Source organism: Struthio camelus, chromosome 3 (assembly GCF_040807025.1).
Source record: "Struthio camelus isolate bStrCam1 chromosome 3, bStrCam1.hap1, whole genome shotgun sequence".
Taxonomy (NCBI): Eukaryota; Metazoa; Chordata; class Aves; order Struthioniformes; family Struthionidae; genus Struthio; species Struthio camelus.
In genome coordinates this window covers 95,430,074-95,457,218 of record NC_090944.1, presented here as the reverse complement: position 1 = coordinate 95,457,218, position 27,145 = coordinate 95,430,074, and the positions used below count along the sequence as shown (strand labels likewise).

Sequence of the window (27,145 nt, the reverse complement as noted above, 5' to 3'; positions counted from 1 at the left end):
AGGAAGACCAGTTTGTGGGACGCTCCTGTACAAGTCCTGCTGCCTCTAAGAATTTTGCAACAGGACTGATGATACCTTTCAGTTGCAAATATGTTCTTTTCATTTCACCAGTAATTCCCTATACAGAACCAGCTCAAGGATCCTCTGCATCTGAAGAAAAAAATCAAATTTTATAGCAGTTCATTCTTAGAGCAAGGCAGGGGCACATTGTTGAGCGGAGTCAATCCCCGGGCTAGAGAGCTGTAAATGAAGAAAGGGGATTAATACGACTCAGAGAGCTTTGGGAGAGTTTGTGGAAAAAGAGCATGCTCTCTCTCCTTCTCATCCTACTCTACCAGGCAGCCCCTTTATCCTCATAAGATGCAAGAACCTCCTGTACCAGCCAACCCACCTTCTCAGAACCAAGTAGAGGCTGCAGACTCTTCTCATGCAGCATTTCCTTCCCAACAGTGGGAGGGGAGGGGAACAGAGTAGAGAATTTTTCACTACCCTTAAACTCTCCAGGACTAGGCACGGGCAAGCTTTATAATAAGATCATGGCTTTTTGCCACCAGTACAATCCACCCGGCCAGGAAACAGATTATTTTGCCTGTTCAGGAATACAACTTTGTCAATACTCATGGTATCAGTAACATCTCATATCTGAAGGAGGAACTTAAATAGGAGCCTCTCATAAATCCTGGGGAAAGAAATTGAAAAAGGCAGATTCCCTGTGTATGTCCACATTTTGGGTATGAGTTAGGTCTCCTGCAGAAACTCTTTACTGACAATCTGTGGCCTGAATAGGTCTAAATTTAAAAATACCATCACTTATTTAAAGCAAAAAGAAGAATCATTGATATCTATGATAATGTTTAAATGCATTTCTCAATGCATTTAATGCATTCTCAATGTTTTAGTGCATTTCCCCACTTTGCAGAGATTATAAAAATGCACATTTCCATTTTGATTTGGCTCTTCCATATTTCTGCACTTCCAAAAGCACTTCTAGCACGAGGTTACTGAAGGGGAATAAATGTTACTGTGTCCTTTCTGCATGTGTAGCTAGTGTTCCAGAATGACAGTCACAGCACAGTACTGAGAAAATCCCTCTCTCTTGTTCATTCTTATGACTTGACCCCAGCATGACAGAACACTGTTGTTTAAAAAGCCACAACCTATAAGGGAATCCATTTTATTTCTACATTATGTCTCCTGATTCTTTTTACTTTCTTAACATTTTATATTCTGCAGTTACTCAGAATATAAAGCAGTTGTATGCTGCTGCTTTAAAACTGTTCATTAAAAGTTTACATAGCTTTCTTTCTTTTTCTTATTAAGATGTCACAAAGTCAAAGTATATATATTCTGAAAATACCGCCTGAGGTATCAATAAAACAGTTCAACTTCCAAGACCTGAAAAAGTCAAGGAAGCTTAAACGCTCTAACAGACTATCTAGTTCTATAGATCTGGAGTCTGATACTCATAGGAATTTTGTGTCTATGCATTTTGTCTTTGAAAAGACTATCTTGTATCCTAACTACAGTATCCTTCATTATTTACAGTTATGACTGTAGGAATAAAATTCATGTTTTCTACATTTACATACAATCTCTTTCTTAGCAATGTAGCTATCAGTCTTGAAATAACAAAGATAGTACTAAACAATGAGTTTTTAATTAAAAATTTCATTTCAGCTTGGGGAACTGTAGATGTTTATACACACATTTAAAATACATTTTATTTGTTGGCATAAGATTTTATATTGAGCAAGATGATAAATATGTTTTCTTGATTCTCTATATTTTAAGGTTGTCTCTTGTATTTACAATTTAAATCAGGATTGTAATTTTTTTACAATGTTTAAGCCTTTTAATTTTCATTCATCTTATATATCAAAGAAAAAAAAAGAACGGTGAAAAGAGGAGTATGAAATTCAGAGAAACTGCATCACTGACACCAAATGAAACCATTTTTACATTTTAAAATACCTCATTTGAGGCCACCAGACAACAAAAGGAAACAGTAAGGTAATTAAGATTAAAGGGGATTATAAAACCACAAAATGGAGAAAAGGCCTATCAGCTTTTGAGGCAGTATACTTATTGAGATAGTTGTATTGGACCAATAAATCTTAGTAAAGGGGAATATTCTATTCATTCTTCTTGAGGAAAAAAAATAATTAAGTACCATGATCCTGATCAGGAGCTTCCAGATTGTAACCATAGCCAAGAAGGGTGCGGACGGCTTCCCGGAGACTATCTTTGTTTGACTTCTTGGTCCGATCATCCAAAAGAGCGTAAGGGACAAGGCGAGGATTCCGTCGATTTTTCACATCCTGCACAAATATGGAAAATCAAAACAATTTCAGAAACCATGTTTTTCTCTTAAAAATAAATTATGCTACAGCAGCAGCACAAAAATTATGACTGAAGTGGAATCATGCAACACTGTGAATACAGCAAGGATTCTGAGATGTTCTAATGTTCTTGAAATTAGTAATAAAACTGAATTCAGACAAAAAGCAAATAATACAAAAACAGGAAACAGCATAGCTTAAGCTCTCTTTCATTTACCATCAAATAATCTGCTTAATTGGAATTCTATTAAATTACACCAATATAAACAACAAGAACAAAGATAAACGCAAACAGTTTGACTGAAAATTCTTGAAAAAGGGATTATCTTTTGTTCTCTGTTTATGAAGCAGCTACCGTAACAGGAACTGGGTATAGGTCTAAGGCTCAGACATTGCCACAGTACAAGTATATGCTATCTTTAAATTACAGAACAAAATATATGAAGAAAATATAAAATACTACTAATATAAAGAATATTAATAAATACTCATAATACTAATGAATAAATAAATAATAAAATAGATAACATACCCATGATCTTCTATGTTAAGTACTCAAAACGTGTTTTTCCAAAATCAAGGACATTTTTTATAACAATATGATTAATGTCCTTAATGTCCTGCAGAATTTTTGTAATCGGTAATTAAATGTACCCTACTGAAGTTCAAGCGTTGGGTAAGATTTAAACGCTGTTCTTCAGTTTTATTAACACAACATTGATCAGATTTTCCCAGAGTGCAACATTATCTTAATTGAAAGTGTTCCTTAACTGGATTACTTACGACTTGCAAGATTTTTAGTGACAAACAGAATTGGTTTTTTGTCTACTTTTTCTTCTCACATCCTGTAAGCATCTGTAGCCAGTGAGAGAAACCATACAAAGAACGGTCCCTAAGTGCTTGATTGTTTGTTTGCTTTTTAATTAAAGGCTGGACATACCAAAAATACTTCCCGTTTTCCTGGATACAAACAGCAAAGATGTTGAGATGTTTTTATTATTGGTTAAATATAAAAAGAAAACAGAAAGTAGCACCTATTATTTTAGAAAACAGTGCCTACACTGAAAGTATCTTACTTCTTTTATAGCATTATCGTTCTGATTTTACAAATGTATGGGGTTTTCATTCTATACACCTTTGTAGCCAGAAGAGAAATGGCAGATTGATTCTCACAAAAGCAGGCATCTTCATAACGCTTAGAGACATAGCTATCTGCCTTTTGGTTCATTATGGTGAGTAAATATTAAAGTGCACTTATTAAATTAACCAATGTTTGATGAAATCTGGTCCCATCAGGAAATTTCCTTCTAGGAAAAGAAATATTACAGGATAGATACTACCTGTATGCCAAAAGGGCCATCAAAAAGACAAAAAATAATGCATTGCTAGGCACACAAAGTACTACACCATATCAGCTCTGGTTACATTCAATGGAAGGGCAGTTACACTGCCAGCATAAAGACCATTTTGGGGGGGATTTCTCTCCGTACTTCATCAAGATACTCTTAAGTCTAATCATCTAACATTCGGTAGATGTGGAAAAGGACTGTTTCCAAAACAGAATGGAAATTCAAATATTGTAGTAAATATTATACGGAATGATTAGCTCTTTTGTCTAACAATATCCACATTAAGATTAGAGATGACACATCATGGGTTTAATTACTTGTACTGTAAAGGGCATAGCAAGAGACACAGTTTCCTGTGAAACTTGCAATATCCTGTCCAAAAGGATATTTTGAAATACTGTCTTTGAGAATATGCTTCAGAAATTTGGAATAACAGCTATGTAACTTCTTATCCATGATATAGAGTACAGTCATAATAATGCCAATAATGCCCAGGTAATTGTCATAGCAACTGTTAACGTACATTAGCATACTGCTAATCAGCTGATAACAATGTATGATGATGAAATATAGGTACTTTTAAAAATACTTAGGGACAAAGCTAGAGCGAGTTAAAAAAAACAAAGAAATCATGAGTAATAAATGAATTCAATTTTACAGAACTGTTTCCCTGGGTCTCATTTTTATTTAACATTGTGACCTTTTTCACCAAATCAAGAATGTGTTGAAGCTGTTTTAAATAATTTTGTTGTTCTTTTGTATGATTTGTCTATCTGTAGTTTTGAATGTTCTACTTACTGTTGAACTAAGAACGGATATTGCTGTACCGATCATAAGCTTTTCTGCTTATCTTTTGGACATCTTTGGTTTAAGTGTAGCTAATCAAAAGAATGATCCTATATAATGATTGAGCTTTGCATAAACGTAATCAAGTCAAAAAGAAAAATGATTAGCTGAGAGTGGTAATTTTTACTGAGTACCTTTGCAATTTGTACATAGTTAATTCTTCTTATTCTCTACAGACAACTTATTGTTTTGTATGGTAGTGTTAGGAAAACTCAGCCTAATTTGTTAATGTTTCGCCAGGGTTTTCCAAGTTCGACGATCTTATACAAAATATAGTTTTCTGATGAAGTACAGAGTTTTTCTGGCAGTTACTTGTTCACTAAGTAATTTGAAAGAAAAAGAAAAGCAGATTTTCTCCAGAAGAAAAGAAACTTCAACTCTTTGACAAGGTTTTTTTTTTTTTTTTTTTCCTGCAAATGGTTTGAGCTGGGTAGCACATACAAAGTTTATATAATTCTTCATTTTTTACTTCAGAACCTACCAAATCACAGCACTTGTTGATAAAGGCCTCTGAACTCTTGACTGCTTGCTATTACTAGGAAAAAAGTAAAACCTTACAATAAGCAACGCTAGATAAGGAAAGAAAAGAGGCCTATATATTTTATTATACAACTTTGTCTTCATTTAATGAAGTACAAACACCACATTAGTCGCTTAGAATTGAATTTGGAGTTACTTACAGTACATAAGAAAAGCATAACATGAAAGGGCAACCATGAAAAACCAGAGTTATGTTACACAATGTTTACTCTGGAAATTGCTATACTACAGCAAACAATAGACAAAGAATTATGTGAATTAACAAGTATACTTATTGTAGAGATATATGGATTTGAAATAATAGGCAACAATAGGCCAAAAATGAAAGTAATCAAATAAAGCTCTTAAGAATAGGAGACAGAACTATGGAAAAACTATGGAAAACTATGGAAAAAATACCCAAACACACAAACCAACAACAAAGCGCCTTTTAAAACTACCATGAGAGGTAATGAGTGCCATGTAAAATAATTCAAAGAGGAAAGACACTGGAAGATGCAGAACTGCATATATTCATTCAGTGAGCATGTGACATAGATAACTGTATTAGTAGAAACTACAACTTTTATAGACAGATGTCATTAAAAAGAAAGAAAGAAACAAGAGGAGCATCCATACTGTCTACAGCAGCTTAGAATACCACAGCCAAATTGTACAAGCAGCTCTGAAAGAAGAGCCTATTAAGAGATACAGAGTGTAAGAAAGTTGCCTTCTTTAGAGGTAATTCAGTAACAAATACAAAGCCTCCTATAAATCTCAAAGACATTTGAAATGGCAAAGAACAATGTAGTTTTCAGTGCTCTGAATGTGAAATTGCAAACCTATTCACTGCTGGGTCTTCCCAAAGCTCTGAGAAGATCAGGAATAGTACAGCTCACCAGAACATAAGGGACAAAGAGACATCAAAATGTACCAAAAAGAAAGATATGAAAAGCCTGACCAATCAAAACATGGATTATGAAAAGTATAGGAAAGACAGGATAATCATTTAATGGGAATGTAAATTTTGTGATTTTAAGGTGTAGAACTACACAGATACATATTCTATGTAGTACTAACCTTACTTTGTTCTCATAATCAAGGCTGTTAAATGATGACCACAAACCAAATGTACCTTCAGCACATATCTGGTGAGAGAGACAGACATCGTGTTCTGCTGATGGTTTCTTAGTTTCATTTGCACCATTAGGAAAGATGGCAATGTGCAAGTGTGCAACAACTGTACTGTGAACCTACGCTATAAATATATTGTCTTGTTATCCAGAGGTTTAGCTTTTCTGCATTTATCATGGCAGCTCATCTTTAACTACAAAGCACCATTTCAAGTTTCCAGACTCGTTAGAATTGGAAAGCACAATAAAATCCTTGGGAAGTTGTATTCTTGACAATGGTAACAAGCGCCCTAAATGCATCTACAGAAAGTAGAAATCACGTTCCTAACTGTCATTCTACAAGCTGAGTTATGTCCTTTAAAATAGGACTATACGCACTATCCTGACAGGATTTGCCCTGACTATAATCGGAAGGAACTAATACATAAGGATAAATGATGTAAAACTTGAAAATGATATAACACAAGTAGTTTCTACATGGTCAAGACACCTTTTATATGCCTTTAATGAAAAAATAACATCACTATAATGACAAGCTTTCAGCTTGCGAATTTTCCCATACGTCTGTATTTCCTTAGCCTGCATTTCCAGAACAGTTCCCCCCTTCATTTCAGCAGAGGGCAGTCTGACAAGATCAATTCCTAATCAAGCAGTGATTTAAAATGTTTTTTTTTTTTTTTACTCAAATCTGAAAAAATTGTGATCCTGATTTTAAAAGACTAAACTGTTTTCCACATTCCACTTTGGGTCAAGGGGAAATCAGATTGATAATTGCTTCACAGTCCTGGAGAATCATCCTAAGACAGAAACTTCAGAGCATCTTTAAAAAGATGCCCTGTTCACACAGAGGGAAGAACTCTTTAGGTGGCTGATTTTTATAACTGCTTGGTAAAGTTGTTTCTTTTTTTTTTCCCACTACAAATATGATTGTTAAGCTCCTCTGTCACAACACCCACTATAACATGAAGAAAAAGGCTCTTTGGCTAAGCTATCTGCATATGAGACACTGCATATAACCAAAATTTGAAAGTCAGACTCACTGGATGTGATCCTACAATCAATGGAGTGACTTAGAAACCATGCATTCAGGAAGCAGGAGGGCATGGCTAATGTATTTGAAATTCCTTTTATTTCCCTTCTAATGTTTGATTTTGTTTCTTTTCTCTCACTTTCTGTCTCTTCTCTATTCATATGAATGTTGAGATCCTCACATATACACATGGTATCACAGCTCTATGAAAGTCAACCAATATCATAAGTTTATGGACAAACTTATGTGAGTCGTGAACATTTTCCATTTAATTGTGAAGACTTAGTCACAAAAGCATCCTTTATACTCTAACGCGATTTTTCAATCAGTTCATTATGGAAAATTCCTTAAAAAAAATTAGGGATTCAAGCAGTTATGATAGACTGTAATGTCAAAATCCACACAGGTAAAACAAAAACCTATCTCATAGCACAAATGTGATTATTTTAATTGACTTACACCAAGGATATACGGCTCCTGGATCTATTATCTTATCTGTCTTGGATCATTTAGCATTTCCTCAGTTCAGAGAAGACCAACCTGAAGGCAACCACACTCTCCCTTAAAGGGACACTGTCAAGTATTTCCATGATGCTTTCGTGCACTTCGTGCATGCTTTTCACTTACCATTGATATGTAATACTTTCTTATAAGGAGAAATATGTATTTTCCCTACTTGTTTTGCCCCTCCTGCTCCTTTTATGGAGCAACAAGCTACTGTGGCTCTGCCTTACTTAAAATACTTACTTGTTTGTGATCAGCGTCATCACAGCTGTCAGCACAGTTCTGGGAACAGGATTTATTACTTAACTTGTGCTCCCTCTGCTGGCTGGCTGGTTGGCTCTGCAGCAGCAGAACAAAAATACTGTATATAGTCATGCATAAACAGCAGCTGTCACTTGTTAAAAAAAATCTTGATAAGCAGTGGTGGATTTAGAGGAAAGAAAAATGTGGAACTTGGAAGGCATTTTCCCCACCATATTATAAAAGGAAAAATTGGGCCATACATAAACTACTTGACAGTATCCCTTTAATTTTTCATATTGTATAAACAGAAAATTATGAGGCAATCTTGATGGAACAGACCAACTAGATCACCTAATCCATCCTCCAGCCCCTGCATGATTGCAGTTTATAGTATCTTTCCAGGGTTTAGTTTAATCTACTTTGTGAGCTTCCCTCCCTTTAGGAAAGTATCTCACAGCTCTGTAAGTTCTGTTTATAGTACTACACTGCATACCACCACATCACCTTATACAGTATCGTAACATGTCACAGTAATATGATGGGAGGACAAAATGTAGCCCCTAAAAAAAAAATCCATTGTTGGAGATAAGCAGAAGCATATAGTAGTGCGAAAAACAACTAGCAGGTTGCCATGTGATATGTATGCCAATTAAACGAAAAGCATCCTTGTACTGCACTCAGAAAAGGGCACCTTACTACTACACTCTCCTCTTTTGACTTTTAATGAATGGTACCTGTTACCTGCACATTGCAAGTACTCCTGGAATTCAGTTCTCTCTTTTCTCCAGAAGAAAATAAATTTAATTAATTGAAGAGAAAAAAGTAATTCATTTAAGAACAAATCAACATCAACACCCAACGCATGACTTCTACAGGACATGCCATTGGTGGAAAGTCTTCGGGGAGACCATCTAGCTGCTTAGCCATACAGGAGGCTACTGTAATTAGTCTGCAGCGCACAAGGGAGAAAAGAATACTACTGATCTTGCTGATCTGATTCCTGAAGCTCATAAATATCGCTGAACTCTTAAAACTCTTTAACACCCTGAGTATACTGAAAGCATAGCTATGGCACTGCTCACCGCACCACTGCACTACATTCTTAGAAGTGCTGCCCATTCAGTACACAGAAGTCTTCAGTCAGCTTGAACAAATCAGACCCAACATGATACTTGGATATTTAAGGAGAAAGCACCCAAAACTGCATACTGGAAACCCTGATTCAGTAGCTTTCCAGTCCTGAAGGTACACAGCTTCATAGGCACTTAAGCATTTTACTTCTCCGCGTTCCTCTTTGTATGTCCATAACTGTCTTCACCTTGGTAGGGATGAATAGTTCAATAATACATCTAAGCCTGGTCAACATTTAGAGCAGAGGTATTTCTCTAAGCCTCTTTCAGAGTTTAACCTGATGTTCAGAGCCTGATACACACTGACTGCTTAAGGCACCTGAGAAGACCTAACTGGGGGCTAATGGAGGCCCATATTTTATTTTAAAACTTAACAGGTATAAGTGATGGTGATACTCTTTACATAACAACTTCTCTCAGGCCATCAAAAGGATTTAGATACCTAATTCGTACTTAGGATAGACGTGTTACGTTTTTAAAACACTCACGTGGGAAAATTCACAGTTTGGTAATCACAAGCCTATGGGGTTAAAAACTATACTTCTACCTTCCACATGTTCTCTCAGTACGAGACTGCAAACTTGTAATGAGTGGGAGTGGATCTCATGTTGAGCTTTGTCAGTCAGTGATCAGGGTATTTACTAGGAAGGGTGTTATTTGTGGTATCTGAGGGAGATCTGAATTCCAAGGCTAACCTCCAGGACAGTATTTCATAGATACATTAAAGAGTCAGTGGATAAAATATAGAAAACTGTTCTGTGAGTCGATCAGAGTCCACCTCCTTCCTTCTGCTCTCTTCCCATGAGCCTCAAAAACGTCTCTCCACAGCACCACAATGTTTTAGATTGCACAATGAAGTGTTCTTTCCCCATGCACGGTACAGAGAAGAGATGCCTCAGAAAGACTTCAGGTTCTTCCGGCATTAAGCGGCAGTATCTTATCTTAGGTGTTCACATCCCTTATTGGATTTGTCCAATCAAATGCCTTTTTTCACTGAAGTTGTGGCCTAAAGCAGCCCCACTGCCTTTCAGGGATCATAATAAAACTAATGATTGATTACTACCACACCTAGTCTCTTCCAAAGCAGAATCTTCAGCATCTATATTCAAACATACATAAAGACACTGTAAAAAGCACATTGTCTGAATTGAATGAGAAATCTCTCCTTTTTTTTTTTTTTTTAAAAAAAAAAGAGGAACAAGTTTACCACTCACTTCTGTTACATCTTTTGCTGATTATCCTCAACCCAGCAACACTGCAAAAAGTCTTTGCTGGCATCAAGTAGCTGCTTTTCTCACTAAATACCCCATCAATTCAAGAAACATATAATGTAACTGCAAATTCACTGCAGTAAATATGGCAATACTATGATCAGTAAATATGATCTTTCAGAGATAATCAGGTATGCAGGGTAGGCTAGCCTGGCCTCAGGAGCTAAGAAACTTTATTCACGACATATGAGTTGTGGGTTTAAACTTTCCCAACACTAGTTAGATATGTAATTAGCAAAGACGCGTTTGGTTCCAATAACTTTTTATTAACCAGTAAATTTGATTTGCCTAACTATATTTAATTTTGGGATATGTCAGTTGTTCTATCAAAGCCATAACTATTTCCCAACTTTCTTTCATTTTAAATCCTCTGATTGGCAAGGCCCTGCACTGCCACTGTTTCGCTTCTGACAGAAGAAAAATTATGGGAGGCTTAGTGTAAATTATTACGTGTATTCTTTAATATATCAGAAATATTTCCGCTGAGCATTGAGACACAGACTCTTACTCTAGAAGCAAACTGTGCACTCCCACCATAAACTCAGGATTCAAACAATGGGTCCAAAATGAATTCATCTGCTCTCAACAAAAATCTACCTCTCATCAAAGAACCGTTATTCCAACACTTCTCATGATCAATATTCTACTGGAAATATTAACAGCACTTCAAAGGCTCACGTTCCCTTACTCAAAGATGCAGTACCAGCGGTATATTTAATCTTCTTGTAAGCAGAGGAGTTACATAAAACTAAACTATCTTAAATGTCTATACAGTAGAGGTACATTACGGACATTCCAGTCTGCAAATACAAAAATTAGCCTATTGTCTGCCCAGACCCAAACAGGGAACATAGGTTTCTAAAAATAGTTCCATAAAATAACAAAATGAGAACTTTACAGTAAAATGTTACAATGGACAGTGCTGAAAATATTATGATGTGGCATATTTTGCCACTTAAATGTACTTTTTTGGTAATAAAATGGGTTGAATTTAAGTGACTAACAAAATATATAAGAACAGATTTTTATGCAAGAGCTTTGCAAATAGAATGACTTTTGTTCTTGTACAAAAGCAAAAGTTGAAATGTGCTCAACTGAAATGTATAACCCGAATTTTTGACAAAAATAAAAACATTGTTTGTAGGCAGGAAACAGTGTGTACCTACAAAACAGCTGTTTCTCATTTTTGCAAAAATAATGATCTTTTATGCCCAGCGCAAATCCATGCAAACTCTTTTTTTCCCCCCAGAGGGTGAGTTTTCCTAAAACGTCACTGTGAAATGCTACCACAAATTTGTTAACAGAAATGATGATATCTTTCCCGACTTAAAATTCACAAATAATCACAAAAGTAGAATACGATCCCTCATGGAAAACTGATAGAGTAGCTGTCTTGAAAAATTATAAATTAGGTTTATTGTATATCCATAATTTTTTAAGAAAGAAACTTAGACCTTGAGTTTTGCTGTTAACAATCCACCACGCTCAATTTTTACTGCCCTCCCTTACAACACGTTGTGGTAGGCATCACAAGCATTGCTATTCACTGAAATAAAAACGCTCAAGTAGGAATGGAAACTTGGAGACTTATCAGTTAGATAATAGTTAGAAACGGCCTTTGCCAGAATTGAAACATGTTAGCAATTTGATTACCAGAAGTTTATACTCTGATTTTCCTGGATAAACAAAATTATTCAATTTCCAGGACTGCAAACATGTAAATAATTCCCCTACTGAAAGTCAATGTTTACATTTCCTAAGATACTAGATGATATTAGCTTCCCAGACACTTCCTGCAAATAGCATGCAATTTTCTCACTCCGAGATCTAGACAGCATACAATAACGCATCAACGATTCTTTTTAATATCGCTTGTAAAAGAGGAGTCACATATTGCTAGGAGACCTAGCTGAAGGATTGTTTTAATTAAATATTTTGCCCTCTTGACTGGCACGCTAACATTCGTTTAACTGCTTCCTCCTGCTTCTGCATCCCCATTATCCCCATTTAACTGGGAAATACCTCAAAAGATAACTGCTTTTTCAAGTGACTGGAGTTAGCACTTACCTGCTGGATACCATACGTCCAGCCTTGCCTGATACGGTCCCTTGCCCACACGTTGTGAGCGTTCTCTGCTAGCTTATCCACCATAGCCTCTTGAGACGGGGTCAGTTTGATAAAACTCAGATCCATGGGAGCAGGCTTATATCCACTGGACAACTGGTAACTGTCAAAAACCCCAGAACTTGCAGTTACTTTTCAGTAAGAAAATTTTAAAAGGAATTGCAAAGGAAACAAAATGACAAAGATACAGGTAGGTAACATATCTATTATCAGATTATTTATAATCTGTCTTTGATCGTAAAGAATAATAATGCACTGACATTTGCCTTTGTTTCAAGCTAATTTTATCTGGATGAGATGAAATGGCTGGTAACAAAAGTGACCCAAAACGGCCTGAACTAAAAAAGTCGTAAAAGTATCTTAGTACTTTCACAAATTTAAAGCAGTAGATGTAGATTAAGATGTTTTCTATTTACATACTTATATGAACACTGTTCCTTTTACCTCTGAGCACTTCACAGTAATTGTTAGATTTTAGCTACCTCCTACTGACGGAAGAAAATATTTTCTTCCTATTATAGACAGATGCGAGGGACAGAATAAGTCAAATGACTTACTCGAGATCATGTAGGAAGTCTATCTAATATTCGTTTGTCCTTCTAGTATTTCAGCCCTTAGCTATCCTTCAAGTCCTACGTGGTTTAAGCGTTCCTTCAGAACAGAGACAATTTCCTCACTGTTTTTACCAATCCTAAGAACAAAGCACTATTTACTTTTATGAAGTCGTTCCCACAGAATTACAGTCACCTCCCACTTTGCTTATGACCAAGCTTTCTTCAGTAATAGCTGCAATGCATATGGCAACGGATGCAGCACATGAGGATTTACTAAGCTCCCAACTCAAACCTATGACACTAGGCTGCACCATGGGCATTTGCTAGCTCAAATTATCTCTAGCTCCAAAGCATACGTAATGCACTCATCTGAATGCGGGAGGCTTGCCCAGCACTTGTCTATAGAGGGGAGGAGATGCAACAGCTTTTGAATCTTTTGAAGAACTACTTGTTAAAATAATAATGACAGCATTAATAATATTAATAACAAAGAAAATTCTTTGGCCTGGTTAGCAATTGTTCCGTATTCCCATCCAAATTTTCAAAAAAAAAAAAAACCCGATATTGTGATATATAGATCTGATTGCAAAGCTTTAATTCTTCACAATCTCGTTATACGTAGAAATGAGAGAAACCATTCAATTTACACCAAACGACGATGACCTAGCAAAAATAACTGAATACTCATTCCAGTCCAGTATTCACCTTAATCTGTGGATGAGAATAGAGCAAAAACATTTGAAAACATTAATAAAACATCACCTGGATCCCTATAATATTGCAAGGAATGCTTCACATACCTTCAGATAATAGCTAATCTCTCAAAAAGTAGCTAATTTTATTTATTGATTTTTCACCAAAGCCATTTTATATATGAATATACTGCTCTATGAATATCAGCCTTACAGTAAATCACTTACCTAATATTAATTCACAAGTGCTGCTTTTTTGACTGTCATTCAACTCACAGATCATTAAGTTAACCAAAAAATTTAAAGGCACTAGGACAAATCTGCCATCTCTTTACACTTAAAATTTATCCAAATATTCTAATATTCTGGGGTTACCTGGGAAGTTAACCCATCCTCTTTTTCTAAGCTTTTGACTACTTAGTTCCAGTAATTACAGTCTTAATTACAGTAATCAGTTTGACGGTAATAAGTGAGTTTGCTAGCTGCTGTCATTTTTCTCCACAATAAAGGCAACCTAATTGAACTTCAAATAATAGCATCAATGAGATACTTAAACTTCTGAAGTTACACAGTACAACATACAAACGCAATATAAACACATTGTCAGAGTTATTGGTAGGAGCCATCATCCAGTTTTATGTGCAGTACTCTTTCTGCCTCCGTCTTACATACTTTAATACTTTAGTATCAGTTTTTATTAGGATTCAGTAAACCTTATGAAGTTTCAGGTTTTCACAGATTCAAACTGAATTTTTAAATTGCTTTTCACCAGATACATCAGCTAACTGCGTAGGCAGAAAAGGAAGGGTTATTGAAGGAAGAATTACTCAATTACCTAAAAGCTCAGCCAGTAAAGTTATACCAGGAAAAGAACTTCCTAATAGAAACAGAATTTCCATCAGCAAAAGTACGCTTCAGCTAGTTGTTCAAATTGGTTCCAAAAAAGCTTCTTTGCTGGGTGATGCTGTATTAGAAAAGGCAAATTTCTAGCACAATTGTGGCAGATAGAAATGTGCTTCTCCCCAAATCATAACTAATGCACCTGTGATGCCAAAACTCTGAAGGACAGACACAAACACAAAATTTTTGTCTCAGTATTTTACAATCTTAATTGTTAACAATAGGACAGCAGGGAAGAAAAAAGCAATGGGTTAAGATGACAGGCACAGTAAGGTTGTAAAATTGCTTCGAAAGTACAGGAGATGAGCTAATTACATTCAAGTGATGCCTGCTGCTTCTGTTTTTCAAAACAGCATACAAGTTTTTGTGTCAAGAAGATATGAGAGCTCTTAATAAATTATTACAGGAAAGCTGACCAAGCGTCGGGGTATGCAACTGTATCATGTATAGGAATAGAAATACTCAACAGATACAGGATATGACATCTCCCCTCAAAAATTTAGCTTTTTAAACATTATATCCTGTAACTGTTATGGCTAAGTCTAGTCCAACAGTAGAAGATAGAGGCATTTAATGAAGACATCATATATTCTGAATTAATTTACGAGAAGCATTAATAGCAATAAGAAGATGGGTTAGTGAAAACTCGAGATTATCCTAATACATTTCTGCTCAAATAAATTTATAATAATTTATTTGACATACATATTCTTACACGTAATTTTTGTAAAAGTTCAGAAATTATCAAAATGTATGTATGTTATCCAAAGAAATTAGCAGCCTGAAAACTGCAACAATTACACCTCATTATTGCCTTATGCTAACCAATTTCATATTCCTAGGTGAAATTTGTAGGCTAAAATTTAATTGCTTTATAAAATAAAGATTCCATTCCTGTTTAAGCAGACTGGAGACTACTAGTCATTATTTCAAATCCTTCAAAAGACTGCTTCTTTAAATTTTAATAAATTTCTTGATCAATATTATTGTATACTGCAAAGAAAGTGAAAAGTAATAGCACTGTGCCATCTCAAAAATCTATCTCATAGAGGCATTTGCTTTAAAGTAATAAATAGATTTTATCTCATTTGTTTTAGAACAATGAAATGACTTCATTTCAATCTCTTAAACATTATTGGTGAGATAAAGAAAAAATAATAGAGCATGACTATTAAAGATTATAAAGAGGCTGTACTAAAATACCCAATTCTAAACTCCAGCAAATACCTTAAATTCCCTTATTTTCATCTATAAACTCTCTAACATTCTTCAAATTGAAATTCAGGCCTTAAAATTTGCCACCAGAAATACTGGTTTGGCACTCAAGATGTGAGGCCCAGGGAAGACTGTGGAGAATACTGTCCTGGAAGTCATGTCAAAGCACACAACAGAGAAGACTGTGATTGGGAAAAATTAGCACAGGTTTGTCAATGGCAAATGACGCCTGATCAACCTGACAACTTTCTAGGATGGCTGGCTCTGGCCTGGCTCTGTGGAAAAGGGCAGAGACCTGAAAGTGTGTTTAACACATAACGGGAAAAATTATAGTATAGGAAAATGCAGCTAGACTCATCTCAGAGGTGCACGGTGATATCACAATTGCAATTAAATATAAACATTTTTTCCTCGCTCACAAAGAGGGTAATCAAATACTGCAACAGGTTGTCCAGAGAGGTTGTGAAATCTCCACCACTGGCAATAAACAGCAATTGACTGAACATGGCCCTAAGCAACCTGATCTAAACTGGCCTTGCTCTATACAGAGGGTTGGACCAGATGACTTCCAGAGGTCCCTTCAAACCTAACTAGTCCTATAATTCTATGGTTCTGCCAGTATACAATGCAGGCATAAATAAGCGTGAAAGACTTAAGTCTTCATGATTGTTTGTTCACGTGAAAGACAGACAGATAGACAAATAGTGCTACTCAGCTTCTCGCACATAGTGAATGAAATTTATAGCAACTACCACTCACCATTTTGCCTCAAAGACTGACATTGATAATCAGAAAGCATAAAAGGCAATCACTAAGTCTCTAGAAAACATCCAGGTAGATTCAGCTTCTTGTCTTAAATTGCTAGAATAAGGCTATTTCTTCTGTTTGATTTTCCCTAAAAATGTTTATGTGGAGGTAATGAGCTACAGAAAATAAACTCAAAAAGCTTCCATAAATTCCAGTGGTTTTCCACTGTCCTTAAACAACAAAATATGTATTGTAAAAATATGCACCTATATACACAAATATATGAATACCTATAAACATTCGAAGAGTATGTGTTTAGTGAATACATTTATGTGAAAAAAAAGAAAAATATAGAAGAAAAATACACATGTTCTCTGGTTTCAGAGACCACCAAGTTACAATATGCCATCTGTCAAATCAATCTTTCTCTTTAACAAAAGATTCAGGAAAAGATGAATGGTAAAGATTGTGCCTTTAAGAAAAGAAATCCATATAACTGCCATAAGAAGAAAATGTATCTGTGTAGCTAAATGATGACAAAGCTTTTTCCCTTTAGTTATAACTGGACCATTAGCACTGATGAAATCAAATGGATCAAAAAAGTCACTATATTATGAACAATATAAAGCAAACATTATTCCAGATTATTTCCAAGTTCAGTGGATGCTACCTGCAAACTCCATTACTAAATCTGATATTTATGTACTTCAGAACAAATAGGAAAAACTCAGCTGAGTCCATAGCGAAATATTAAGAACATGTTTTGCAATGAGAATGCCTTCAGGATAGAAGGGCCGCTTTTAAAGAACATAATGATTTCTTTAGTCTTTCTTACTAATTCATCATTGCCTCTTCCATTTTATTTCACTACAATGAAGACTCAAAAATGAGTTTATGTTACAAAAAGGAAGACTTGCTAATGACAGCAAAGTAAAATGAAAAATGCAGTATTTTCAATATCTGAAAGAACTAAATTGCCTAAATTATCTGTGCATCTTATTTTATAGATTTCTACATTAAATTATTCCTGGTATTTTCAAATAACCTGCCTAGAATTAAAAATAAACATCCAAATAAGTCCACAGAAATATTTATCAGTGTTTCATAGGAAAACTAAATGACTTGAAGGGCTATTGGGGGTGGGGAGAAGGGTGGTCACCCTTTTAACATTCCTGCCCAGTTGAAGCCCCAGATTGATGATGCAAAGGAAACTGATAAGAATGAAGATTCTATTCCTACCAATAGAAAAATGTAACACATTCTGTTTGCATCAAAGTTAGCAAGAAAATAACATTGAAAATTCTAAATAATTCTCTTTTATTCATGGCAATTTAAATAATATTCTTTTTCCTGTCTCACTTTTTGTTGGAACAGGTTTCCTACCTTGCTCTCTCAAATTGTTCCCCTAAACGTGAGCTGAAGCACAATTTATTTTGTGCACATCCCAGGCACTCTTGGATCCTCTGCCACTGCCATCTAAAACACTGGACTAATGAACACACAGGCACTGCACAGATCATACATTTGCCAAACCATGCAGCAACTTAATTCTCAATTATTTGGCAATCCATACAACACTAAGAAAAGAAGACTAAGCTGGAAAAATGATTAACAACTTTTCACCCACAATGGAAGTGCCTGCTCATGTGTCTTAGATTCAGCAGCTCAGAAAACAGGTAACTCTATGGAAACAAGGTAAATGCAACCATTCAGATTCTTAAAGGACTGTCAAAACGTCCCATGAAGATCATGAGTCAACGTCTATATGAAAAAAATAAAAGTCTGTAGTGTTCTTAAAACATAAACATTTACCCATCATTTAGAATTGATGATATCAGACAAGGCTACATAGCATTATTGAATCCGTCCTCAATAATGACAACAGAGAAGGAAAGTAAGGGAACTTAGGGAACTTTAACCTCGGTCAATCACACTTAAGGGGCAGGAGCATTTTAATATTTGGTATATGATTTTAAATTGTAAATTCGTATATTTTTGGAGTTTATTTTGGCATATGGGATTTAAATGCTCTGTGCAGCCAGAGAACAAAATTATTTTTAAATGAAAGTCAAAGAGTAAAAAGATTTAAAATGGATGAAGGCAAAAACTAGGCATTATTCATTACCATGTTCCAACTAGCAGCAAAAATGCCTGTTTAGTGTTCTTACATATTAGTGTTATCAGCATACGCCTGCTATTTGAAAATAAATCTAAAAACCAGCACTGTTTACAAGAGCTATTGGGTACTATTTCAGGTATTGCTAAACTCCTTCTACTATGAGAGAATTAATGAGTCAAATGTTTCTTAAGGGCCATTCTGTTTATTTGCAAAAAAAAATTCTATATTGAGACCTCCTTCCTTGAACACAGTTAGAACAAATGGAAGACGGCAGCTATTTCACCCAATTATTTACAAATCTGCCATTCTAATCAATATCTTCCCTCAAATTACAGATCCATTTTACTGGGCCCCCAGTATTCATACTGTATTTTGTTTCTGACTTGCTTTCTCATCTTTCACATGTCACCAGTAAAAATTTTAACTGTTGTATATATAGTCTTCATTCTCAGTCATTTTCTGGTAAGATCTCCTCATGCAAACAAGAACCTGCGTTAGTGGCTTTGGTTATCTCACTGCACGTTTCTTTCATGTAGTCTGCACACATCGGACCTAGCATAAAAAAGCTACAGGGAAACTTGTGATTTCTCACATGCTTCTATTTAGCCCATTTCGCATCTCAGTAGCATCTTTCATCCAAAGAACTCAAGAAGCTCTATAAGCATTAATTGACTATATGTACCAACCATAGAACCACAGAACAGTTGAGGTTGAAACCTCTGTTAAAGGTCTTCTAGTCCAACCTCTTTCCTCAAGCAGGGTCCTCTAGAGCGTATTTCCCAGGACCTTGTTCAGATGGCTTTTGAATATCTTCAGGGAAAGAGAGTCCACAGCCTCTCTGGGTAAGCTGTCCCAGTGCTCAGTTGCTCTCACAGGAAAAAAGTTTTTCCTCATATTCAGATGGAACTGCCTGTGGTTCAGTTTGTGCCCGTTGCCTCTTGTCCTGTCGCTGGGCACCAGGGAGAAGAGTCTGGCCCCATCCTCTTGACACCTTCCCTTTAGGTATTTATACACAGTGATAAGATCCCCCCACCACCCGGTCTTCTCTTCTCCAGGCTGAACAGTCCCAGCTCTCTCAGCTTTTCCTTATGTGAGAGATGCTCCAAGCCCTTCAGCATCTTAGTAGCCATTTGCTGCCCTTTAAGCCCACCAGTACAGCCAAGTTTCAGTTTACATCATTGTCCATTTATCTAACTCATACTTCATCAGTTTGTCTGCAAGGATGTTACGGAAGACAGTGTCAAATGCCTTACTAAAGTCAGGATAAATGATGTTCACTGCCCTCCCTGTCTTCACCGAGCCATTCATATCATAGAAAGCTATCAGGTTGGTCAACCAAGATTGCTTGGCTTCCAGGCATATTTGTGCCATCGCCTTCCCAGGGATCAAGGTGAGGTTGACCAGCCTGCGGTTCCCTGGGTCCTCCTTCTTGCTTTTCTAGAAGTCAGGAGTCACATTTGCTTTCTTCTTGCCTTCAGGAACCTCCTCCATAACTTTTCAAAGATAATTGAGAATGGCCTTGCAATGACATCGGCCAGCTCCCACAACACTCGCAGGTGCATCCCATCAGGTCATGTGAATTTGCGCAGGTACAGCTGGTTTAAGTGTTCCCTAACTTGATCTTCCTCCACCAGCGATATGTCTTCCTTGTGTCAGATTTTTGAGTAGTCTCAGGGACCTGGGATTCCTGAAGACAAGTCTTACCAGTAAAGACCAAAGACAAAAAGGCATTGAGTGCTTTGACCTTTTTCATGTCCCTTGATCCATTCAGCAGCACCTCTAAATTTTCCTTGTCCTTTTGCTGCTGATACACCTACAGAAGCCTTTTTTGTTGCTCTTCACATCCCTTGCCAGATTCAACTCCAGGTGTGCTTTGGCCTTCCTCACCCTATCCCTGAACACCCAGATAGCGTCTCTACAGTCTTCCTGGGTCACCTGTCCATGCTTCCACCTTTTATATGCTTCCTTTTTATGTCTGAGTTTAAACAGGAGCTCCTTATTCATCCATGCCTCCTGCCACCTTAGCTTGGCTTTCTGCTTGTCGGGATAAACTGTTCCGGAGCAGCCAGGTCACCCTTCTTATCTCCAGAACTGTATACCACAACAGTGATCTTAACTATTCTTAAATTAGGAAGTTTTCCTGAGTTTCCTGAGACTTAGATTTAGCTACATTTTTATAAAAGTATCAGATTTAATGCATATGCACTATCCTGCAAATGCACATGTATTTCTGCCCAGGAAATTCTGTACAAAAATATGGCAACCCAAGACACCTTTTCTTTTTAGTCTTACATGCAGTTATTTTGGGATACCAACACTGAGAAAGAGTTTTGGGGAATTTAAATCAATCCCCTGTTCATTTGTTTTTCCTCATGCATTCTTGTCAAGGGATTACATCAGAGGTTCTGAAACTGTGCTATTAATGATATATGAATCAATGCAGTATAGTATATATCAAAGTCTCTTGGGGCTCCAGAGTCTTGTATCTGCCTTGTAGAGCAAATACTACACAGACGCCTGCAGGAACCTTGCCAAAATGGGGCAAGTGCTTTTGGCTTCCAACTGGAAAAAGTAAAGGAGTGCTTTTAGCTAAACGTTGGCCTGGGATTAGTATGTTGACCTGATGGAGGCAACATATGTAATACAAAGGTAAGGGTCAGTGAAGGCTCAGTGCAGATAATGATGACATGCAATAGCAAGGAACGAATAAGTATCTATGTTCGCACAGAACACATCCCTGCAAAGGGTTGCAAGATGCTATTCGTGGTACTAGTGGTTACCATTGCTCTTAGTCATAACGAAGTATACTAAGCCAAACTAAATCAAATTCAGGCATAACAGAATATGCAGAATTTCTCTCATACTGAAACCGTGTTCGTTGCCTTTCTTAGTTTAAACGAACTACAGTTGTCTTTTATCTGATTTTTATACTGGTCCAGATATAAACTTACAAACCATGGGCTCAAACATACATTAAGCTGTAGTACTTGCCTACGTATGCCTATCACCAACTACAGTTTCATAACTTTCAACCATTTTTACGCTCCCAGACTCTTCAGTTCCCAAATGGGAAGCGCGCTGGTCCTGAGAAAGGAGCAACGGCACTTCGTCTGGACAGTAGGAACTGATCACAGAGCTACAGTAGTAGAGGACACTATACCAGCCTGGGCCCAGTACCACCAAAGCTCTTGATCCCACAGTGGAAAAATCAATAAGCTGTACCAGTCGTCTCTGGTTCTGTATGGTCATTCTAGGAGTTTTAAAAGGGTTACCTTTAAATATTTGCAGAATAGCAAAATACACTGACAAATTTGCAGTAAAAATGTGAAGAATGTGTAAAAACTGTGAAAAGCATCTGCAGTACACTGTATCTATAGATGAGTTTTGAAACAATGAATTGAAACTTCAATGAATCATATAAAATTTAAACTTTGTCTGTATATCAGACTGTAAATATCTAAAGAAATGGCATGTTTGTATGTGAAAAATTCTGAAAACTCAGATAAACAAGTGCACGTATACCTAAGTATCAATAAAGCTACAAATATCAGATTTTTAAAAACACAGTTTGCTTAATCATGATGCCTAATCAAAAAAAAAAAAAAAAAGATTTTCAACTTACTTCTTCGGAAGTTTCATTTTTTTCACTTTCTCTTCAGCATGTTCATCAGCAATTCCAACATGGCAGCCTAAGGCTAGCAGGGTTCTAGAACACAGAAATCAGTGACAAATTACTGTCAATACTTCTATATTCAGAGCTGTCAGTTGATAAATAAATAGCACTATATAAAAAAACAAATGAGACCTATGGGAATGACAACATAACACACATTATAATACGGAAGGTCAACATCAGCCTTTTTGTCTACGTGATACATTTATTGATGTTGTTAAGAAAATACCATAAGATGTTCCTAAATGGTTTAGGTAAACTGTATGAGTGGACAACTTCAAAATGGAACTATCACACAGTCTAGCTATCTCATCTCTCTGAGACATCAGTTCAAAGATTCCCTTCTCTTAAAATATATTTATAGCAACAAATTAATTGTACAGAAACACTGGTCAAACATATTCTAAAGAAGATTCTTTAGAGTGAGCAGAGCAAGCACTGTATACCATCTTCAGGGTGAAATATGCTACAGAAATGAATGCATCACTGTAAATTGATTCTGAAATATGATTTTGCCACATATTTGTCATATTTTTTCATAAAATTTTTAAAAGGCATTCTTATTTGTTATTCCTTTAGCATTTACAGATGTCTTCATAAAAGCAGTAACTCCTTATTTTCTCCCCAATTTACTCTCAGATATAATGTAGGAAGAAGAACGACATGCTCACATCTTTAATTAGCCAAAGACACTTGTCAAAGAATGAAGGACAATGTGTTTTTTCCCCTTTCAACACTGATAAAAATCAGTGAAATCTGTTTTAACAATTTGTGTGTGGCACCACTGCTTTATACCAAAATCTTTTTATGCCATGTTGTTTACTTCGAAGATGATGAAAGGAGAAAAAGTAGAATACGTCACTTTTCATCTTTAGAATGTGTGCCTGTGAATAGGCTCAACAGTATTAGTTAAGCTTCTGATTATCTCAAATCTCTTCCTTTCCTTACAGTCAGTTATCCAACAGCATAAATCTTAAGTCTCACTCATCTCCAGGAGTTGATCTATTACTTATCAATCATTTGTTCCTACATTTACTTTCAATATTGGTTATCAAATCTTAGTTTCTTTAACCCAGATGCATTAATAAAATATTGACAGGGAAACGAAAATAAATCCTGGACAAAAATAATAGACCACTCTGGCTCTAAAAACAGGCAAAGCTACAGTGTCCTTGGAATATCTCTCAGTCTTTACAATCTCTGAGACAGAATGTGGGGCAGAGAAAATGTAAAAATACGGAGGACTGTACAGGCAGATTTAAATTATGAGAAGCAAGTCCGAGCATGGGAACCAATTTGCTGCTATGCCCCTTTGCTGTATAGCTAAAACTGAATGTAGTGAAACTTAACAGTTTCAGTAACTCAGTTCTCAGCTTAGTGCATTCTTTTTGTTGGCCTAATCCACATGCCTCTTATCTAAGATATAAGAGAAGAAAAGCATTTTTCATATACAAACTTTCCTTTCTCCCACTTGTCCTCCCAGGACCTCCTAGTTTTCCTACAACCTAACCAATGCAAAGTATCTCACATCTGAGAGGACGAAATAATTCTGACAGAAATCATCAAGTTTGGAATCAGATCAGAAGTTTCTCAAAACGTGAGGGTGATACCCATTATCTTTGAAATGGATTATGCAAGAGAAATCAGAAGTGTAAACTTTGGTCTCCAGTTCCAATTTTCCCACGGTGGAAGAAAGCTGGAAAAAAAGATTTTGATTCATTTTCATCTCTAGTAAGAACAATAGACTCCACTCCCGCTTTACTACATTATCCTCTCTTGAGCTAGAGTCTAAAAAACTGTACCTCTAGCAGTATTTATGTGGATGGAGGAATCATATGCTTTAAGGAGATTCTTAAAGTCTATTTTTTGTTCTGGCTACATGAAGTAAACCCTATCATTATGCTCTCTGAACCCCAATTTCAGATTAGGTGGTAAAAGTCAAATACCAGTAAGCCAACCTGCAACGTCCACCTCCTGCAATATACATTATCTGCTATGAATACTCCACACAGCTAAATTTAATTGGCACAAACCACATCTAATTGCTGTGCCACTCTCTCACCTATCACCAGCAGAAGTAGGAGAACCTGTCTAATAACAGAAAACAGCACAGAGGAGCTGACCTCCACTAACCCTAATTTTCTTGTACTGTAAGTGATCTTAAAACAGGCATTTGTACCTTATATTATCTCTACTAAGACAGAACAAATACAAATGAGAGAGCCACAGGAAGATAACAAGGCAACTGGGGCCTGAGATCTAGATTTTAATCACACTCCCACTTACTTCTCAAGCAAACTCATCAATGCCAGTGGGACCTGAAAGAGCCCTGAAGTACTTAAGAGCTACAGAAGAAAACTAGAAGCAGCTGGATGCAGCCTTCAGCATAATATTGATACATATAATTATCACACGCATAACTCAGTAAATTAGTAGAAATGGGAGAGTCAGTCACAGAATAACAAACAAAACAGAATAGAAGACCAACTTACACAAAAAATATAAAGATGGGCAGAAACAGTATCAACATGCAAGCATATTTTAATCTTACGACATTTTCAGAGGTAACTCATTCCTGGATCTTGACATTTCATATAGTTTATCATTTATAGTTCATAATAGTGTTTAATCGTGTTGAAAAACATACAGAGTAATGAAAATAAATGTTATGTCAGATAATATGACTCAGAACTTCCTCGTTTTCTGCCTCTTTCGTCTAGAAGATCTGGCAGCAAAACTGGCAAGAAACCAACTAAAAACCCAGTTATAGTTAGGACTTATACTTGACTTCTTGCAATTACTTCAAGAATTCAGTAAACAGTTCAATATACATCATGAAGAATTTAGTATTTAGTATGCAGCTGATTAGAGGAAGTTTTAGAAGAACATTTTGTTTCCCTTTTCCCTTCTTGCCCACTGAAGTAGATTTGCAATACCAAGTCAAGAGGTAGTCAAAGTAGTTTACAGCTCAAGTTATCACAGCATATATTAACCAGACAGATTAATGCACTAACTTTCCCATTTCAGAAATGAAATGAGTTTGACACTCTCATTCTAGTCCGTAAACACTAAAACCTGCAAAATTACAGAATCACAGAAAGGTTGAGGTTGGAAGGGACCTCTGGAGATCATCTAGTCCAACCCCCCTGCTCAAGCAGGGTCCTCTAGAGCATATTTCCCAGGGTCGCATCCAGACGGGTTTTGAGTATCTCCAGGGAAGGAGACTCCACTACCTCTCTGGGCAACCTGTTCCAATGCTCTGTCACCCTCACAGGGAAGAAGTTTTTCCTCAGGTTTAGGTGGAACTTCCTGTGGTTCAGTTTCTGCCCATTGCCTCTTGTCCTGTTGCTGGGCACCACGGAGAAGAGATTGGCCTCATCCTCTTGACACCCCCCCTTCAGATACTTGCACACGTTGATCAGATCGCCTCTCAATCATCTCTTCTCCGGGCTGAACAGGCCCAGCTCTTGCAGTCTTTCTTCATAGGAGAGGTGCTCCAGCCCTCTAGTCATCTTTGTATCATCTTGGTAGCCCTCCGCTGGACTCTCTCCAGGAGTGCCATGTCTCTCTTGTAGTGGGGAGCCCAGAAGTGGACACGGTACTCCAGGTGAGGCCTCACCAGGGCTGAGGAGAGGGGCAGGATCACCTCCCTCCACCTGCTGGCAACACTCTGCCTAACGCAGCCCAGCCTGTACTGCTGCATGGGGTTATTCATCCCCAGGTGCTGTACATAAGGTGCCTCCCTTAGAACTGTATACTTCAGAAAACAAGGACCAATAGAAGAACAAAATGGAAACTGAGCTCAATATGTGTATGAATTCTGAATCTAGAGAAAGACTGCATGCTTTGTCATTTGAATGCCATTTATTTAACAAAAAGATTCTATACTTGTTAAGTAATAAATTTCTTAAAAAAGAAATAACCCATAATTCATGATTTTATACAATCAGTTTAGTTGTATAAACTTTTGGGTTTGTCCAGGTTAGATTAAAAGTATGGATCCTGAACGCATAAATATGTAAAGATTACCAAAATTTGTTCAATATTTAGTGAAACATTAGGAATGGACACCTAATACTGACAGTATGACTTTTATGATGGCTGAGTCATACTCTACAAACTAATCTACCAAAAGATCCAACTGTAGGAAAAAGTTGACGGCATTATCTTTTGCTGCTTCACAAACTGGAATGTAAGACGCTATTCTGGAATTAAAGGACATTGTCATGTCAATAGGAGTCCCAAAAATCTTTCCTTCAAACTCTCTCATCTAGCTGTAGACAATTTTGAACTTATTTTCTTGCCTAAGCTACTGTCCAACTTATATCTGTATAATACGAAATACTTATGTCTAAATAATGCCCAAATGCTCCTTGAGAAATTGTGAACTCAGGTTCACAAATACATTTTCTGTGGAGTAATTGTTTACTATGTGAATGGTAGACCACTAAAGAACACAGGGGAGCTGACCATGGAAGAACACTACAAGAAATTTTACGAGGAGTGCTCCATCAAGTGTTCTACCATAAGGTTCTCAGCTTACCTGGCAATTTTTTGAATAATATAGTAGAAATATTTCCGGAAAAGTACTATCACATGCAGAAAGCCATCCTTTGTCAATATTGTGACTATGAAAAAGTAACTATATTTTAAAAATAAGAAAAAAATAATAGCTTGGGGGAAAAAAAGAGTGACTGGAAAACCACATATACCTCTCGGGCACAGTATCTACTGGTTTGAGAAATACTTTTAGCATG

The 27,145-nt window shown here is 36.5% G+C and overlaps 1 protein-coding gene across 9 annotated transcripts in view; it reads right to left on the bottom strand.

Annotated features, from left to right (window-relative positions):
- Positions 1-27,145, bottom strand: part of RYR2 (ryanodine receptor 2) — a 469,316-nt gene that overhangs the window by 180,519 nt on the left and 261,652 nt on the right. For all 9 annotated transcript variants that reach the window (XM_068939250.1, XM_068939252.1, XM_068939253.1 and 6 more), the window contains 3 exons: positions 22,338-22,421; positions 12,432-12,591; positions 2,171-2,318 (listed from right to left, as the gene is read on the bottom strand). In XM_068939250.1, coding sequence (XP_068795351.1) covers positions 2,171-2,318; positions 12,432-12,591; positions 22,338-22,421 — 392 coding nt within the window. The remainder of the gene's footprint in view (positions 1-2,170; positions 2,319-12,431; positions 12,592-22,337; positions 22,422-27,145) is intronic.